The sequence below is a fragment of the Argiope bruennichi genome, chromosome 2 (assembly GCF_947563725.1).
Source record: "Argiope bruennichi chromosome 2, qqArgBrue1.1, whole genome shotgun sequence".
In the NCBI taxonomy this organism is placed as follows: domain Eukaryota; kingdom Metazoa; phylum Arthropoda; class Arachnida; order Araneae; family Araneidae; genus Argiope; species Argiope bruennichi.
This window is the reverse complement of record NC_079152.1, coordinates 54,147,649-54,167,504: the sequence shown is the minus strand read 5'-3', so window position 1 is coordinate 54,167,504 and position 19,856 is coordinate 54,147,649. Positions and strand designations below refer to the sequence as shown.

The 19,856-nt window shown below is 30.7% G+C and overlaps 2 protein-coding genes across 2 annotated transcripts; both read right to left on the bottom strand.

Annotated features, from left to right (window-relative positions):
- Window positions 1-4,449: 4,449 nt before the first annotated feature.
- Window positions 4,450-9,773, bottom strand: LOC129962192 (elastase-1-like; the record flags this gene model as incomplete). Its single annotated transcript, XM_056075932.1, has 3 exons — window positions 4,450-4,635; window positions 6,416-6,534; window positions 9,722-9,773. Coding segments are annotated over 3 exons (357 nt in total), but the record flags the coding sequence as incomplete, so codon positions are not given.
- On the bottom strand, window positions 9,774-19,506 carry LOC129962191 (chymotrypsin-like elastase family member 2A). The gene is made up of 5 exons (XM_056075931.1): window positions 19,440-19,506; window positions 14,486-14,596; window positions 12,624-12,849; window positions 10,683-10,806; window positions 9,774-9,878 (listed from the first exon to the last, which is right to left on the bottom strand). The coding sequence occupies exons 1-5, from the start codon at window positions 19,504-19,506 to the stop codon at window positions 9,774-9,776; spliced, it is 633 nt and encodes a 210-aa protein (XP_055931906.1).
- Between the last annotated feature and the right edge of the window lie 350 nt (window positions 19,507-19,856).

The following is a 19,856-nucleotide window of genomic DNA, read 5'->3' as shown; positions in this document are numbered from 1 at the left end:
CTTTTTGTATTTTGGGTTCGAGAAAATACTTTGTACACATTACTACATTTAAAAAAAGTTACCTAAATTATTTTATTGAGGAAAGATAAATACGGATACTAACTGTTAATTCGTCGATTTTGTGGAAGAATTGATCCTACACAACAATGCATTCTTTTTCGCCATCTTTCATTGAAAGATGTAAATGATAGTTGAAAGAAAGATATAAATGAAAGATGATGTATTCAGTTGTTGCATGTATTTAGAGCATGATAAAAGTTTTCTCTTAAAGAGATTCTTCCTCTTATGAAAAACATGCACGAAATAAAGTCAGTGGAATAAGTAAGTTGTATAAGTATCAAATTTGAAATTTCGATAGGCTATTTGTCATCAGGAGGAATATGTTAACTGGTATCTTATTCTAAAGGAGCAAAATAAGACATGGAACTTAACGGAAAACAAAATTTCTCTCAGTCGCTTTCTTCACTGAGAAAAGTTTTAAATTATCGTAATCGCAAACCCCACGCATCTACTGTATACAGTTGAAAAGTCATAAAATTTTCCCCTCTTGTTATGCGGGAAACGGCCTAATTCATTTACATTTGAAAGATATTTAAATACTCTCAGATACTTGTAGTATGTAAAGGAGCATCTTCTCTTATCATAGCCGAATAGATAATTTCTAAATCGTTAGATAGACGTATAGTTTTTGTTGGAAAAGTGGTTTGAATGACAGGAAAGATTGTATTTTATGATATTTGAGTCAATAAATAAATTTCTGAAAAGATTAAAAATTCTAATTTTATATACGGTCCCCAAGTTCTATTAGTCATATTTATAAAAACATTGTCGATGTTCCAAAACATTCGATAAAGAACTTTCAGCGCTTTATGAATAAAACTAACCGATTTATAACTAGTTAACGTAAATCGAAATTGTGCATAAATTTATTTTAGGGAGAAATTTGAGTAAGTAACACAATAATATAAAATTTCAGTGTGTAAAGGATCTCTTAAAATTTATCTAAACCTTCCCAATCCATCTATAAAATACATCTAAATTTCGATTTTCACAATTTCATAAGTTGATCATAATCCCAGAAGTTTCGATTTTTTTTGTGTTTAAAATTTTATTGTGGCTAAAATATTTTACTAAATATGATTGAAAACATCGGGGGCTGCATAAAAAGTTAGATTCTGGCTTTTTTATGTGCACATTCATTGATTCAAAGTATATATATAATTCGTATTTTTCCAAATTGAACTGTATGTTTAACGGTTTAAAAATTGGGTCATATCATGTGTGGACATTTAGTACATACTGACTAACCTTTGTGACCTGTAAATAACTTTCACTGTTTGCAAGCAGCTGAACTACAGCTAAAAACTAATGAACTGAATGAAATCATATTTCGTGTACAGATTATAGGAAGCATCGAAAGATACATTCTTTAAAATATGAAGTACCAAAAATTGCTGATGCAATATCTTACACACAAGGCTTGCCACTATAATGAAAATGTTTCAGAGGGGTCAGAGGATTTTAATGTTAATTAATGAAAAATTATTTTCTATGAGCTTCATATTGTATTTTTTTTATCGCATGAACATTAATGAGATTTGCGTAATCCATATTTATACTCTTATTGTGACTAGTTCCCGTTGAAGAAATGGCAAAAAACTCTCTTATCCCTTATTTTTTGAACTAGATTTTTTTTAAACTAATTCTTCTTTCCATGCATTTCACAGTCTGTGTATGAAATTTTGTTTCGTTCCACTTATTAATTTTAACTTCAAATGCATCCAAGCAGCAAAAATTATTTTTTGGCCACCTTTTAAGTGAGAACTCTAATGCCCTAGTGGTTGAACAATGTCTTCAGGATTAGCATTTCAGACACAAGTCCGATACTACTAAAATCCGCCATGTGCACGAAGAGGTGTATTTAGTTCTATCGGAGTGAAATTTCTCTTCATTGCTGTAGTTAAAAAGTTTTAAAGAAAGGATTACCGAGTGATTTTCAGAATTGTAAGCCATTTATATCGTCCAAAATTTTTTTCCCCCATTTGCTTAGTTTAATAGTTTTCACAACATAAGAATACGCAAAATGATCAACTCATGTAGCCAAGAGGCAGCCATCACGTACTCTTTTCTTGGCATAATCAAACTACACAGCATATGAGTTTTCCTGTAAAGAAATTGTTTCAATGGGTATAAGAAATTTTGGCCAGTAATTCTTGATGATAATGATGGATATGCCGTCATTTTTCTTGCTGCTGTTGATATTATTTTTGTTTAATTTTGTTCAGTTATTTCTATTGCTAATTTTTATTAGAAGACGTGAGTTGTTCCATCCTTATGAATAATTTTGAAAATATGGTAATTGTTGAAAAGGATCTTGTTGATGCAATAAAAAAATAATTTTCAATTACCTTCTGAAATAGTCGTCTAGTCCTTTTTTCATGTACAATAAACCAGAGCGCTTTTTTACACATTGGAGACAATGGCTAGTAAAATTCAGTGCATATTTGCGCTTATGAAGGAAATGAGTTAATCTAATGTTTTTTCTGCCTGTAAAAGGTTCACATTGTATTACTTCTTTTCTTAAATCCTGACAGAAGCAATTCATATATGGATTTTCCTTCAGCTTTGATTTACAAAAGTGTCAGAGGAAAATAATAGCCTTATATAAAATTAGCCACCTTTGGCTACCAGTTTGGAAATCAAAATTATTGACTTTTTTGGCTGTTAAATGATTAGTCGAATGTACATTTTTAAAATTTTGTCTTTTTATTTGAATGTGATTGATTAACAATTCAGTTAAATCAAATATGTTACTAAATAAAAGTTGAAGTGAAAATTCTACTATGGAGTTAAAAGAAATTGCCTGAATGTTTTGGTAGATAAATTTGTATTCTACCATAAAATTTAATGACATTGTTTAGATTGAATGATAGTAAATTGAATATGAAATATTATGAAAAGTAAGGGACAAATTGTACAAGAGACAGAATTGATATCATTAGAAAAGTAATTGCTTGAGTTTTAAGATAAATGGAAGATAATTTTTGAAAGATAATTACTTTGGAAAATATGAAAAACAATTTCCATAGGCAAATCATAGCGATTACCCATCTGGCGATGGTTCTTGCACTTAATTAAACATTAAACTTTCTGTTTGAAGCCTATTTATTGATTTCTTTTATACCTTCTTCCATCTGACTGAAATACTTTTTGGTGATATGGCAAACATTCTCCAGAACATTCTGCAGCTCTATTAAGCAAAGCGCTCGATGCAGTGCAGTTGTCAAAACATTCAGCTTGAAAAATTCGTATGAATATTTATTTACATTTGGATATTGCCATTCGACAATAAATAACAAAAGCGATTTGTGAGCCATGTATATTAACTTTTTATATTGACAGAGATTTTGAAACTGAGAAAAACTTCTTTTAAACAGTAATAATTAGAATTTTGAAAAATAATAAATGCAATTTTTAATTAATAAGTTAAGGATTGATGCAAAATAATTGTCTGTTTTTTTTCATGCAATGTTGTTGTCAAGCATTTGTAAATTTTTATTCTATTAATGTCATATTTCGTACGTTTTTCCTGATGTGCCCATTTCTTTCAGTAAATTCACATATCAAGAACCTCTTATAGCGGTCTCTCATTTAGGTTTATTATTACACATTCTGTTGTAAAATTGATTTTTGTTTTCGTATACTTGATACAATCTTAAAGTTCTTAAAGTTTAGCTATGCTTTAGAAACACCCTGTATAAATAGATGATTGAATATCATGATATACATTTTAGGACTTTTAATTAAGCCATCGCTATGTTTAGAAGGTTATATTATTTTAAATTTTGATACTCTATACTTTTGAACACACTTTTTTTTTTACTATCTGTTGTATCTTAGAAGATAAAATCATTAACTTTGATGATTGATAACAGTGGCATAACAAAATGAGTAAACGCCCATATGACAGAAAAAATCCTGTGCGCCATATATCTTCGCTATGCCCTTGAATCTTCGCCAGGAGCACTTTGAATGTCCTTCTTTCAAAGATTTCTATAACTAAAAAATTTTTTAGCTTTCTTTGTTAGAATGTAATATTACATTGAATGAAAATTTAGCTAGATTTACATCTTTATGATTAACTCAAGCATTATTCGCAACTCTTATGATAGAATTTCGGTAATGTTTTGTTACATAATAGTTAAAAAATGAATGAATGCCCCATTATCAGAAATTATTTTGCATCGTTTCTGATGTAAAGATTATGTCTAATAAGATCCTACTTCTGTGCAGTAGAAAAAAAATTCTTTATCTGATTAAGAAAAATAAGCATGACAGGGCAGTACATTCTCAAATATTGCTGTACCTTTAGTTAAATATTTTTTTTATTTAATTAAGATAAATAATTAATCCCATAAGCAATTTCAGTTTCACAGAAGTCAGAATTAGTTATGAATAGTTTTTGATGATAGTTCTGATCCATTCTGCTTTGTCGGCTGAGTTAGCATAAACTGTCATTGCACCTGGACCAGTACAAAGACCATTCATTAAATTGCTTGTAGTGACGTAACTAGCTGCTCCAAAAACGAACCATTTTCCGCCCAATCTACATTGCAGGGGTCCTCCACTGTCACCCTAAAAAAAAAGAAATTGCCTTTTATCTTGACGTATAATTAAAGTTTATGCAATAATATCCACTTTCAGCGATCTGCTGTTTCGATGGGAATAATGATTATGCTTAATTATAATTAAATCTCATATGTAGAATTCATTATCCTTGGTTCTTTCAAAGAGGTATTTTTAAATATCAGTAGTAGATTGCGATCGAAATTTTAACAGCCTTTTACATGTTAAGTTTAGTGCATACATGAACTTACATAATGGAATCAACTCAAATGGTGTCACATTTACATGCAAGAGTAACAAGTTAAATCATCTACCGTGCAACTGTCTAACATCACTGCGTTTACCTGTCTTATTCTTCGGTTAAAATGGAATAATACTAAAGTGATATGGTAAATTTTACTTGTATTATATGAGCAGTCTTTACTTGTATTATGTGAGCAGTCTTGTATTATATAAGCAATCTTTACTTGTATTATAAGAGTAGCTTATTAATTAAGTGGATTAAACTTACTTATACGAAAAGGAAAGAATAACCAGTCCAGCCTTTCAGCATATTATCTTTACATAATATCTTAGAAGACTTTGTTAATAGATATTGCAAAAAAATTAATGAAATAAAATAGCAGTGTAGAAGCTCATAAAGATATTATAATATGAGATGAGTATAATATTCACTCACTCACTCACTCATAAAGATATTGCAGTAAAAATGTAACAATAACAGAACTATCATTCTTTAACTTTAGAAATGTAAAATAAACAAACATTAAATATGTAGAAAAAATTTAATTTTAAAAATTTCATTGCAAGACATAAAAAATATTGTTATAAATATTGCATAAAAATATATTTAGAAAAGAATATTAGAATTCAGGGGAGAAATACAATATTTAATTTTTTTTTAATTTTAAGATGGTAAAAATATTGTTTGTACGTGATAATATTTTTTCCAGTTATTAAAGGATTCAAAATTTTGCATAATGTCTCGTTTATTAAATTCTGATTATTATTTCAATAAAAATCGCTTATCTCGAAGTGCTTATACCCAAAGTATATTTGTATTAAATTTATTTAGATCAAATTGTCTTCCTTATGGAGAGCCAAGAAACAGAGATGTACGTATACATATACAGACACACTTTGATTTTTATTATTTGGGAAGGCATCAAAAAAATAATAACTTCAGCTATCGCATGTTGAAATATCTTCCAAGGAGACTCTTGGGTAGTGTAATCCATGTTTATTTATAATTCAGTTAAATTGGTATTTAAGAGTGGAGCATAATTAAAAAAGATAAATTATAATAAGAATGGTATGCTCAGAAAACAATATGAAAGCGGAATCTCTGGGTTTTGAAATTTATTTTACGGTGCTTCTTGAATTTGTCGCCAGTATGATAACCTGCATAAGCAAGCTGTTTAGTTCTGTAATTCTACGTGTAATATTGCTTAACTTAGCAGATACCTTAATTTTTTTACTTTGGCGACTTGGGCATTGTTGGCATCCTTGGCGATATGAAGCCATAGGTCATTAGCCACTTTAGGACCATTTCTTAAAAACTATTTGATGATAATATGCAAAACTGATTTTTAATTTCATAGGCATCTCTTATTTACGAGTTTCACTCCATACTGAATGTGCATCATCAATATAAATAGCAAATCAATATTTTGTCTAGGTTACTTTTTGTCAACCGCATATTCACACATGACAACTAGAAATATGCTTCTGATAATTTTAATACTACATATTCATTTTTAATTTAAAATAAGCATCAAATTTATCTTACGTGACAAGGAGAGTTTCGATGCTTCGCAACACAAATTTGAGTTTGTTCGTTGAAAGTGCAGTTCTCTTTCGGTTGAATAATTTGCTCCATTTGTTTCAAGACATCGGAATGACCGGAACCTAGAAATGATAAAAATGCAGTTATCAATTTTCTTCAGTTGCTTATACAAATTCTTTCCGAAATTACATTTAAGATTCTATTAATCTTATTTGCTTTTACATAAAAGAAAATGATTGATATAAATAATAATGCAATCTCATTTTTAAAGCAACTGAAAAATTTTGAGATAATAGCTTAATTCTAAATTTTAGAAATGGTTACGAAATTGCATAATTTATATTTCTAATTATTTTTAAATCTCATTTTAAAGGTTTTTAGAAAATATTTAAGAAGATATCTGTTAAAAATATCTGTTAAAACTTCTGAAGAAATGTCCGTATGAATTTTTTAAATCAACTTACGTTCATAGAACGTATCACAAATTTCCCACGTTAGTTTAATATTAGAATCCATTGTGCTTTTCATAGAAAGAAAAAACATTAAAGACAGCAGCAGTACAATAATATTTCTTTCGAGAATTCGTTATAATTGATTCAATTAATTTTCTTTCTATTTTAAGGAAGAATCTTTTTCCTATGTAAAGATTGCTTTATTTATATATTTTTTTTACAAAATTAGCACATTTTTCCACTGTCTATCGAAAGTAATTTAATAATTTTAAAGCCATAAAGGAAAAAAATAAGAACTAACACCCAAAGAAGCTATATTTCTTAAACACAAACTCTGTTGAAATTGTCTATAACGATATAATAATAACTGTATTATAAGCAATGTACAGGGTATCCTGAAATAGACAGACCATTTTCAAAAATATATAACAAGAAAACGGTTGTTAAAAAAAAAGAATTCTAACAGCAAATTCATGTGATTGGGCATAAATTTTTCATATAACAGTTTTTTTTGTTTTTGTTCCAAAAATTATCGATAGATGGCGTTGCAAGTCCTTTTTATTGTTCTTCCCGCATGCAAAATATGGAACCTCAGAAGAGGTTACTCTTTCGACTTTAATACGAGTGTTCTGTAATTGAATGAGCAGTAGACAGCTGAACTGCAGATTCTGTAGGAAAGTTTCAAAAATGACATATTTGTTGGAGGAAAGGACTTTTTTTGTTTTAGAATTCCACCAATTGGGGGAGAGTCTTACTGCAACAAGAAGTAGCTTTCAGATTAAGTTCTAAGTTGCTAAGGGTCCATAGTTGAATACCATAAAACAACTGTGCGAGAAATTCAAACGATCAGAGAGCGTTGCTGATGAGAAAATTGGAACTATAGGACAACACTGTTTGGCTGCTACAGAAACAAGTGCACAGGCCATTGAGGAAATAATTGAAACGCACCCTTAAAAAAATGAATCCACAAAACTACGGCCGCATGTCAGGTGAACAAAGTTTAGTTTAGTTTAGTTATATTAACGTCCCGTTTGATCAGGTGAACAAAACGGCGAAGCCTAAGATAATGCGTGAGTGCCTTGTTCCCTTATAAAATTCAAACACAGCAACAGCTTCATACCGAATCCATAGAAAAAAAAGGAACATGTTTTCGGATGAATTGCTGGACATGATTGATGGTGTCAATTTTGATATGTACTTTATGTGGTTTTTGGATGAAGCATATTTTCATCTCGATGGATTAGCCAATAAGCAAAATTTGTGAATTTGTGGAACTGAGAGCCTCCATGTGTGTTCGAAAATTATTCTATTACCAAAAGTTACTCTATGGGCAGTACAAGTGTAATTGGGCCCTTTTTTCTACATAATAAAATGACTTCAAAACAATATATTCGAATTTTGAATGATTTTGTGGGCATTGAAATGGTTTTAGTCGAACCACCAGCAATATCCTGGTTTATGCTAGCTATGGAACGAAGCCTCAACGTACTGCTTATGTTTCCCGTTTCTTAGAAGGATACTTTTGATAGTCATATAATTGCTTTAAATTACCCATGCTTCACAGGAAAGGGAATCGGCCAATCAGTGATGCATGTGCAGATATTTTAGGCATTTTTCGGAAAATGTCTTCTAATTTCGCCCTCCGATTATGACATGTGACTGCGGCTGATCGGGGATATTATACTGTGATTTTCATTTATTAAAAGATTTTGAAAAATTGCCATGTCATTTTCATTTATTTCTTGATTTGCATGTTTATTGTCTGTGGCGCCATCTATCGACAACTTTTCAAATTAAAACCAAAAACTGTGGGATGAAAAATTTATGCCCTTTCACATGAATTTGCAATAAGAGTTGTTGTTTTTTTAACCTTAACAGTTTATTTATTATGCATTTTTGAAAGTCTTCAGCTTTTTTTCAGGAAACTTTGTACTTATTTTTGAACTACGATCGATTATATGAATAGTTAGCATCACAATATGAATAATTTACATCAGAATACTCTGTAAGATAGAAATTTCTTTATGAATTTACCAACAAATTTATCAGACTTATATAATTAACTATCAACTAAATAAGAACGTTAAAGTATTTTCTTTCAAAACATTCTTTAGCATTATTAATTCAGTGAATTAAAATATGACTGCACGTTTAAAAACTGCATTTTATAAATACATCTTTCTTGTATAAATACAAAATTTCTATAATAAAAATAAATTTTCTATATTATTATTTCAAAATCTGGCGCGTGCCGGATAGAACATCTCAGCAGGTTGCCCCTCATTGCTCTATAACGTCTCTCAGTTTATGAACAGTATCGATATCGAGAAAAATATTTTTCCTATAACTTATTTATTGCAACAATTTTGCTTTAAAATGTTTCAGAAAATTTGAGTGCAAACTTCATGTGCCAACAATAGTTTTGAAAAATAATCTCAATAAAAAAAAATCAATAAAAATGTCTGAAGATACTGTTATAAAAGGCAGAAAAAGAAAGTATATTTCTTACTGCAAATGAAGGTTTAAAATGTTAAATGCAATTATTTGATATTTCAATTATGAATTCGCATTTCTTTGAAATGAGGGACAACCCCATCTGAAAACCCTTCTTCATGTAATAAAAAATATTACATTAATCTGTATAAATTTATCAAAATAATTCTAAAATTGCGATCTTTAAGAATTTTCTTCTGCTTCATTACTTTTTATATTTGTTCCCTTTACTTTTATTCCGCCATAATGGTTATGTTTTAAACAGGTTTGAACCACAGAAGCGCCATTAAGAAATTTCATAAAAAAATTTCAAAAATAAAACCTTTTTCTACTATTATTCTTAATTTCTGAAATAAGTCCCTACCTCTGGTTTCTCCCCAACCTGTTGCATAGCAGTGCCATCCAGCTTGAGTAGCCTATCCGAGTTCGGGTAAACAAGCTGGCTGAACTCCTTCATTGAAAGTGACAGGTGCGTTCAATTTTATAAGACTGATATCGTCAGCAGAATTGTATCCTCTAATCTGAAAGAAAATTAAAACACACTAATCAAAATGATATCACACTTTATGATGGCCATTTTAAATATAATGAGAATTTCCGCAACGTTAATGCTCGTTTAAGAAGAAGTTAATGAAGAGCTTTTTCCTTTCTGATGAATATAAAGGTACACTCACGATTATTAGGTTCTTCATTCGATTACAACTGAAAGATAATGCACCGTATTTGTGCCCCTTAAAACCTAATGAAAATATCTGCAACGTTAGTGCTCGTTTCACTAGCATCATACATCATCGTACCACTGAAAGATAATGCCCTGTATTTGTGCCACCTAAAACTTAATGGAAATATCTGCAACGTTAGTGCTCGTTTCCTGGCATCGTACATCATCTTACAACTTAAAGATAATGCCTTGTATTTGTGCCACCTAAAACCTTATGAAAATATCTGCAACGTTAATGCTCATTTCCCTGGCATCATACATCATAGAACCTATGAAAGATAATGCGCCTTAGATGTGACACCTAAAACCTAATGGAGATACCTAATGGAATCTCAGGTTCGAGACCCGATTCGTGTAAGGGCTCTGTTCACGTTAACTCCGTCAGGGACAAATGTTCTCCCGCTGCTCTGGTGTGGAGAGGGGGTGCTAGCTCAGGTGCTGTCCTCGTCAACTGAGGGCAGTTCAATATTACGAGGTCTGTCCCAAAATAGCCCTAGTGTAGCTTTACAACGGGGCGTTAATCTAGCCAAACTAAACGCCCCCCAAAATATTAAAAAAATGTTTAATAAATAAATTTCCAAAAAATAATAAATATTTTTCTTACGTATTCTCCTTCAAGATCAGGATAGGCAATGACCTTGGTATTGTATCGAATTTGTTCATATGGAGTTTTTGTAAATTTTCCGTGAGCTCCCAACACAATTTTGAAGTCCCAAGGATTATATCGCCTGCAAAAGGTATGAAATTTTAATCGTAGCTGCTAAAATTGTCGCATAAAATATGAAAAGATAGAAAACATTGTTCCTCTTTCTATTTTCTGTTATTCATATCATTCTAATAGAGGAACAGGAGAAAGTTGTGTTTTTTATTATGATAAAAGTTTTGAATAATAATAATTAATTAAAAATAATAATCGAATGCTTAAAATTGTACTTAAATTAATTTAAATAATAATAAAATTTCCTTTAATGCTATTTTTAAAAGCAAAATAAAAGCAAAGAAAAATATTGTTCTGTTATTTTTTTTATTAAAAACATATCAAAAATTAAAGAAAAGTTTAACTATTAGTAAGCGTATTAAAATTGTAAGAAATGAATATCCAATGATATATTTATTTATTATAAAAAATCACGGCAAAAGAAATTCGCATAATCACTAGAGGAAACATTTTTCTAAAAGATAATTAAGAAGACAACAGTAAACGTTTCATAAATTGACATGAATATGGTATGTATTATGTTAAGTTCCCCAATAAAAAATGGGTTACGGTTAAGACTATTAATGATTAAAAATTATATTTAAGACTTATCAGAATTGCTTTCAATTTTAAAAATAATTGTCTCCGTTCTTTTTTTATGCCTTATATGATATTTTTCTTATTTTAAAAAGTAAAATTCTGTTATTGTTTGAAGTAAAAACTATCAAAGAAATTAGTGGACATGGTCTCTTCAAAACTGTCTCGCATATTCTCTAATAAACTTATGCCGGAGAACGCTTTACACGGCATTTGCGTACAATAGTTACGAAATATGTTAATGGTTGTTCGGCATTTCTCTGAAGTAATATCACCGTAAGATGGCGCTCTCTCAAGAATCACGAATTTAATTATTGCATACCTGCACAAACTCGTTAACGACTTTTTGTAACCGTGTTGTTATGAGATTAAGCCCACTCTTATAAAGTATATGTGTTTCTAAAAATATTTGTAAATATTAAAATGCAATTTTAAAATCAAAATGCATTATATTCATTGGATTATACCACACAAACAATAGCTTCCAGAATAGTCCATTAATAGTGAACTTACGATCGAATAGCTTTCAATTACTTATTTGTTACTTTGAGCTATCGCAATATAAGCAAAATTTAAATAAATCTATAATTCTGGTGAACGAAAATTTCAAGCTATCACAATCAAAAAGGGAATATTAGCGAAGAATATCAAGAAAGATTTTACTGTTTTGAAGTCACTGGTTTATAAAATCTATAAGGATTCTGAGTGATATTGATTAGCTTTGTCTTCTCGCATTTGCAATGTATCTCTTATTGATACAAGTGTAATCAAGTTTCAAGAAATCATCAAGAAAGAAAATAGAGCTATCCAAAGATTAATTCACCAAGGGTATAAAATCTATTGAGAATGGCAGCACTGTAATTAACACTTTGTATAAAACAATGAGTTTGACAGGCATTTCTCCGAATCTAAGAAAAAAGTTCATTCAAATTAAATAACTTCTATTCTAATCCTATTTTTTATTTAAAGCTAAATTCAATACAATTAATTCATCAATTCGTCTTAAATATGGGGATTATATCTAGTCTATTTAGGTGAGTTTATTCGTACAGCTAAAAACTTTTTATCATATCAGTTTAAGTTGCCATTGATATTACTATAATAGTAGCACGGCATGTTTATGAGAAGTAATAAGAAAGTATACACTCTATAAAAAGGGAAGTATGTTTGCAATGAAATATATTTTAACTAAGGGAATCTTATTAAAGAATTCCTTAGTGAAATTTTTTATTGTTGCAGATATTATCTTACCATTTAACGCAGTGAGTGGCTGTTAGAACCCACTGAGCATTGACGAGCGTTCCTCCACAGAAATGCGTGTTGGGTTCACTGCCCATGCGCTGTAGGGAAACTTGCCATGGCCAGCTATTGGGCACTGCTGCCTCTCCTCCGACCATTCGATCAGGAGCCGAACCGAAAACGGTATTCGGTGTGAAGGCCTGAGTACCACATTCAGGTTGAAGCACTGGAAGAAGGTCTGCAGAGAAAATATATAGGAAAGAATTAAAATAAAATTCATTATTAAAGTAAATGATAAAATTAATCAATTTCATTGAAAGAAATTAAGAGAAATGAATCACAAATTAATTGATTTCATTTTATTTTAAAAAAAAAGAGGGAGACTTATGAAAATGAGATACAGTTAGCTTCCTTGCCAGTTAGGACATCGTGCCGAATGGTAAGGTTTCAATATCAGGGTTCAGAACTCCAGTTTGGTTCTATTAAAAATCGATCATGTATGGAGACTTTCTGTTCGTTAAATCTGACATCATGAGTGAAACGTCCGTCCATTGATGTAATTCGAAAATTGGAGAACAATGCCAGTTCAGGCAATATCCTGGTCCTGATTTTTGTACCTATCCTGATTCAAAGATTATGAGGTCTGTCCCAAAGTATAGTGCTTCAAAGCTAGACATTGGTATAAAAGTGCTGTCGTGTGCTTTAACAAAAATGATGACACTTTTCATGGCGACACGAGTTTATTATATTTTATGGATTAAATTATGGATAACTATTTACTTATGTACAATTAAATTTAGATTTAAACCTAAAATCGTTTCTCGGAGTTCACGCCGGAGCTCCCACAAATTTCGCAACCTAAGGGTTTCAGGTTATTCGAGATCCGATTCTCCAAGAGAACCGCCATGTAAGCTTGTCTGGTACACATTAAATCCGCCGGGCCAAATGTTGGTCCCACTGGTGTGGTGTAGAAGCTTGGGGACAGCCGTGCCAACTCAGGGTCATACTCGTCCTCTGACAGCGGTTAAAAATTACGAGGTCTGTCCCAAAATACCCTAGTGTTGCTTTGAAACGGGATAATAATAATGAAACTGAGCTAAAACCTATTCATCATTAATGAAGTTAAGTCACATGACTTAATTGCTCACGTTATTTTAGATTTAATTGCACGTTGTCAACCCTTATGTCAATTTCTTATTCCTTCCTTTCCCTATTCTATGTAAAATAATCGTAATTAGGTAATTCCAGGATTAAAATAGTAAAATTATTTTAAAAGTGCGATCCTAATTTTTAAATTTACAGAGCAATTTCCTAATCAACGTAATCATTAAAAGAGTTACATTACAGATTGATTCATTTACAAATTCTATCAAAAATTTGATGGAATAAAAAAAGAAAGTAGAATTCGTTTAAGTTTATTAATAAATAACAGAATCTTTATTTTTGAACTTTAAATAATAGAAAAGAAGCACGTAAATAAATATAAAAATGAAAATGATTGGAAGATTATCATAAGAATGAAAAGAATTGTTGCAAATTAAACATAAGACTATTTTCAAAAATTAGCTGCATTTAATGAAAAAATGGGCGAAAACAAGTTGAACACATTGAAAACAAGTTTAAAAGATCTTCATTGAATTAAAATTTCTTTAAAAAATTGCCCTTCAGTATATATAGTTGAGAAAATTTAGTCTGCCCTAGCAACATTATACAGAAAGAGAAGGAGAGACGCAGTTTGACTTCTATTTTCTGTAGAAACAGAATGGTATGTGACATTTTTCACAAAATCTTGAAAAGTTAAAAGTTTCCATTCGAAAGCTTTGCAGAAATTAAAAATATTTGTTATATCCTATTTTCGAAAGAAAGTTACTTACTGCACTCTTCTTCATCAGTTCCATCTCCACAATCATCCAATCCGTCACACTTCTGTGCGGGTTTAAAGCAGTTACGGTTATAGCATTGAATATACCCAGGGTCACAGATTTCTGCGCAAAAAGGAGAAATATCATTAAGATCTCTTCAATGTTATATTTTCAAGTGTTTAATATTTGTATTCAAATACATATGGTTTTGTGAAATTAACCTTTTCCTGTTTCCTTTCTTTCCCACACTTAATTTTCTAAAAGAAATATATTATAGTTATTATTAAATGTTTTGTCTATGTAGTTTCCCAAAACTGTTACATTTTAAAAAGAAAGTTTCTAACAGGGTGCTTATTTATTAACTATTTCATATGAAGATGATTTACCACGATTCATTCTTTCATTGATTCAGTGCAAGCTTAAAGGTAATTAAAGCATATTTGTACATTTTAATGAAGTTTTTAATGAATAAGACGTGACCTTTACTAGAGAAGGAAATAATGGTAAGTATGTACTACTTTCGCAACTTTCCTATCTAGCTCTTTGTTTGAGCATTTTTACTAGTTTTAATTTTTTTCTTTTATACTTTCGTAAATTCATCAAATTGCTTAGTAACTATTACCTCTTCAAATACATATATAAAACTTTTCAGGACTATTTATTTGTTTAAGCGTAAAATTTGATTCTTGTACTCCAATGAAAGAATTCGTGTGTATATATGTATTATCACAGGTGCCAGATTTTTCAACTCATTGGGATTAATTGTAGCCCCTAGAGCTCGTTTCTGAATTGTCCTTAGACTATTAAAGTAGCTAGATGATGCATGGTCACTGCAAATTTTTATTTAGAGCCTCATTTTTGATTCCTGGATAAAAGGGCAGTAGCAATGTATTTGCGCATTTATAATATAACACTACGGGTTGGTGAGTTTAGAGACTGTAGACCTCAGGATTTTTTTACGTCTTGGCCTCTAATAACATCACTGCCAGAGTTTACAAGATGACTAGAAAATAAGAAATATAAAATATAGTAATTTTAGACTGAATACTGAGTTTTTGAAAAGGGTCAACTACGGCTAACTTTATAATAATTTTTTTATGTTGAAGAAGAAATTAAAACCAATTAGATAAAAATTATATTCGGCAGACCAGATTTAATCGAGAAGTGTCCCAAATAATAAGCAATATATCCTTTTTTTGTTTATTGAACAATCTCTCTTCTCACCTACTATAATACAATCGTGATCTGACCATTGATTTTTTGAGAGAATATTGAACAATAAGTGGCGAGAATTGGAATAATTCCTCGACATTCTTCAAGCTTCTTAAGGTGCTGACATGGAAATTTGCTGACGCAATTGCTTTTATTAAAATTTTTATTAGCATTGTTACAATATAAGAACCAGCCAAAATGGCCATTGCCAAATTATAATAGATCTCAGCTATAATATTTTGTAAACGGGGGAAAAAATTGTGACAATCCTTTATATTATTGGGGGGAAAATAAGGCTCAATTATTTTAATAAAAGTAAAGTTGTTTCTTCTCGTGTACTGATCAAATCGTCAAAAGATTCCAAAGGATTCTCTCTCTTCCCTTCTCAGTGAGAAAGGAGATTCTTCCAGGAGATTCTGCAGGTGGTATTACAAAATCACATTAGAGCTTTATTACTTCAGACTCTTTTTTGACCGATAAATATATGCTGAGGTTTCCGTATAGAATTTAGTATGTAAAATAATCTTATCAGTAAGTTTTGATTAAATTTAAAATAAGGTGAGAAAAAAATGAAAAAAAAAACATCCTCCAGCTATTATTAGCAATCTAGAGTTGTAAATGCATATCGAATAAAATTAATAGCACGTCAAATGATGAGAATATTAACATACCATTGATTAAAAATGCTTTCAAAAACTATAGACATTTCTTTTTATCCCAATAATATTCAATACTATAGTATATATATATATATATATATATATATATATATATATATATATATATATATATATATATATATATATATATATATATATATATAAGTCATTGTTTGCCTAAATTAATTTAAATCATGAACCAGTTTAAACCGGTTTGAAACAATCACATGACTATCAGATTAGTTTTCTTCTTTGTGCTTCTTCGGGCGATAACTTCTTACGACCCATGCCCTTTATTTTCTGCCCGGGTATTTTAAGGCTTCAAAAACCCCAAAACAAAACAACATAATGTCCTCAGATGATTAAAAAACCCCGTCAAAGTTGGATATCCTATTTAAACAGTTTATTTTATTGAAAGAAAAAGATAAAAAATTTCACCACAATCTCGTTTGCACTGAGATTCAGTTAATTAAAATGTCAGCCATTGAATTCAATCAAATCATGGTCATTTCATGACTATGAATGGTCATTAAAAGTTGAAGCATAATAATTATAGCATAATAATGGTCATTAAAAGTTGAAGCATAATAATTATAGCATAATAATGGTCATTAAAAGTTGAAGCATAAAATAAATAGCTTAAAAGCTCCATGGAGTTTACCTGTTTTGATGGCAAGGGAATAATTTTTAACATAGAGTACAATATTTTCATATATTATAGTACTTGTGAAATATTCGATCTTCCATAAGATAAAATTAACAAATAAGCAAAAAATTTTTTTAATTATATTAAAAAAATTTTTTGTTGTAACAAATTTTGTCAGCTTTTAAAACAAACAATTTCGTTATTTTACTGCTTTTAAAAAAATTACTAGCCTTCTTTCCTCGAATTTCTTATGTTCTTTTCCAATATGGATTACTACAGTTATTAATTTAATTGTGCCATTTCTGAGTTTTTGTTGTTGTTTATTAAGAGCCATATTTGGCTATATCGCGCCAATCAATTAGTGAAAGTATAAAAGATTTAAGAAAACACTCATTTGCTAAATATAAGAGCAGAGGTATAAAGATAAAAACACAAAAGGTATGATAATAAAAATAAATATATAATAAAAATGACCTTACCCTCTTAAAATTTAAATCTATGAATCAAGAATTTAATTTTAATTTTTAAAATTTTTAAAAATCTATTTTAACTATTTAATCTAAAATTAAATCGATGAATCCTGAAGACTGGGATAGCCTGGTTGGTGGGGCGCTGGACTTGCATCCATTAGGCTGTGAGCTCGAACCCCGTTGGCCGAATATTCTCCGTGTGTGTGGTGGCTGGTGCACGTATAAATTTTCGTGGTCAAAACGTCCTTCATATCGAAAGTAATACTACTGGGGGTACTTGTTCAGAGGTAATCGTTCTTTGATTCAGGTCTAAATTACAATCTGTGGATGAGGGAATGAAATGCATGAATGATACATTTCATTCACTCATCCTCCGTAAAAAGGGTTGTGACGCGTGAGTAGCTGAGTCGTACTCTTGGCTCTGTACTGAAAAACAAAGGACGCTCAGTCAGCTTAAATCGATGACCGATAATTGTCAGCGGGCTTGTAAAGTGCCATAACTCACAATACAAAATTTTGAATCATGAAAATTAGATACAATAATATACAATTATGCAACTTAAAAAAATCTTCAACACAAACAGAAAAAAAATGCTATATGCAAGTAAAAAAGAACATAAATATAAATATATTTTTAAATAATTGAATATATTTGGATGGGTGATATTTCACAGAAAATTGAATAGTGAGGGCATTTTGAAACATCATTGGCGATATGTATGAATATATATTGTTTTATTGATTTGGCCCAAAATTCATTACAGATTTATTATCTAGATTCAAAAATCACATTAAGATTTCTGAATTGTCATGCTAATATACATTTGATAGATTTTGCTCAGAAAATTTTTGATCTATATTTTTTTTTTTTTTTTTGTAAAGTTCTTCAGTAAATTTTGCATGAATAAATCGTTCAAATTGTTTTTAGATATTTCATTCATATACATTAAAAAAAAGTTTTTTTTTTTTGAATTTATGGATAGTAAAAATATAAAGATTCATGGAAACCTCTGGAAATTTTCAAGTTTGCAGTTGCTTCCTTTTACATAAAAACCTTCTCTTTTGACGAAAAAACATGAACTTTAATGTACTGAAATGCCAATACTGACAACCAGACTTGAAATCGATAGATAGTTTTTCAAATGCATTAAAGATATGGTTGTAGAGAGTTAAAGTGGGAGGTGAGAAAGTTTTATTAAGAAGTCTGATGGTAGAATCAAATAATCGGATTTGGAAGCTCAGATTCATTGATTCATAATACCATAACTACATATATATACTCACACAAAATATGTGGGCAACTATCTCCAGTAGATGCATTTTACTTACGTTACGTTAAGTTAATTTTTTTACTTACATTATGTTGTTTGGCGAAGGGAAAATAGTTCCGAAAGGTACCGATAGATGACGCTGTCAGGGAAAAGAACAAAATTGGATTCGTTAAATACAGGAATATTGTTAGCCTAAAGGAAACAATAGAGTTCAGGGGTTTACTAAAAATTAATTGGCGATAAGACAAGAATATATGTTTATAGAGACAACAATGATAATGACAACAAAAAAAGAGCTTCATAGTATAAATACGTTTCTGATGGGTGGTTAACGCATAAGTTGTTCGATATGCCCTACGCCGTATTCAGCTACTAATTGGAAGCGCAAAACTGCATACTACACAACAAATCGGAGGGTATCTGTACAGACACAATGGATGTGGTATGTGAATGTGGTTTGGTTGTGGTTTCAAATCTGCTAGATGTGGATGTGGTTTCAAATCTGCTAGATTCTCAATTTGCCCTCTGTAAAAAACATTCTTCAGGTAACTACGAAGCCAGACATCACACAGGTTTAAGTCGGGGGGAAGTGGCGGCCACGTTGTGAAAAAAGCGCTTATGATCCTATCAGCTCTAAATGAGCAGTCAGCAGCTGTTTCACAGGAGTAGAAATGTGCAGAAGAGCGCCATCTTGCTTGAATATTGTACGATCCACATACTGACGCTGCTCGAGTGCCAGAATGACATAGTTATTCAAAAAGGCTTCATACCGCATGTCAGTAACGGTGCAAGTAACAGGACCCGCAGATGGGATCTCCTAGAAGAAAAACAGACCGACAATAAACGCTGCCGTTATTCCGAACCAAACCGTGACTTTCTCAGACTGAAGATGTAATGGCTGCAGCTGGAACGGATTCTCAGTCGCCCCTATTCTGCAATTTTGTGTATTTAGAGAACCGTTCAAATGGAAGTGGGCTTCATCAGATCACAGAATGTGTCATGACCATCCGTTGTCCACTTCCATCCAGGCAAGAAATCGTGGTGCAAAAGATTCACCTGCTTCCAGGAAAGCAGATAGAAACTAACGCATATGAGTTATTTTGTACGGATAACAGCGTAAGATGT

Bases quoted from the DNA above. Each gene is read 5' to 3' on its own strand.
- LOC129962191 (XM_056075931.1), bottom strand. From the start codon at position 19,506: ATGCGGTATGAAGCCTTTTTGAATAACTATGTCATTCTGGCACTCGAG. The intron at 14,597-19,439 runs GTACAATATTCA...CTTTTTGCGCAG, and splicing joins GCAGCGTCAGTATGTGGATC to AAATCTGTGACCCTGGGTAT. The intron at 9,879-10,682 runs GTAAGAAAAATA...ATTTTCTTTCAG, and splicing joins CTGATCTTGAAGGAGAATAC to ATTAGAGGATACAATTCTGC.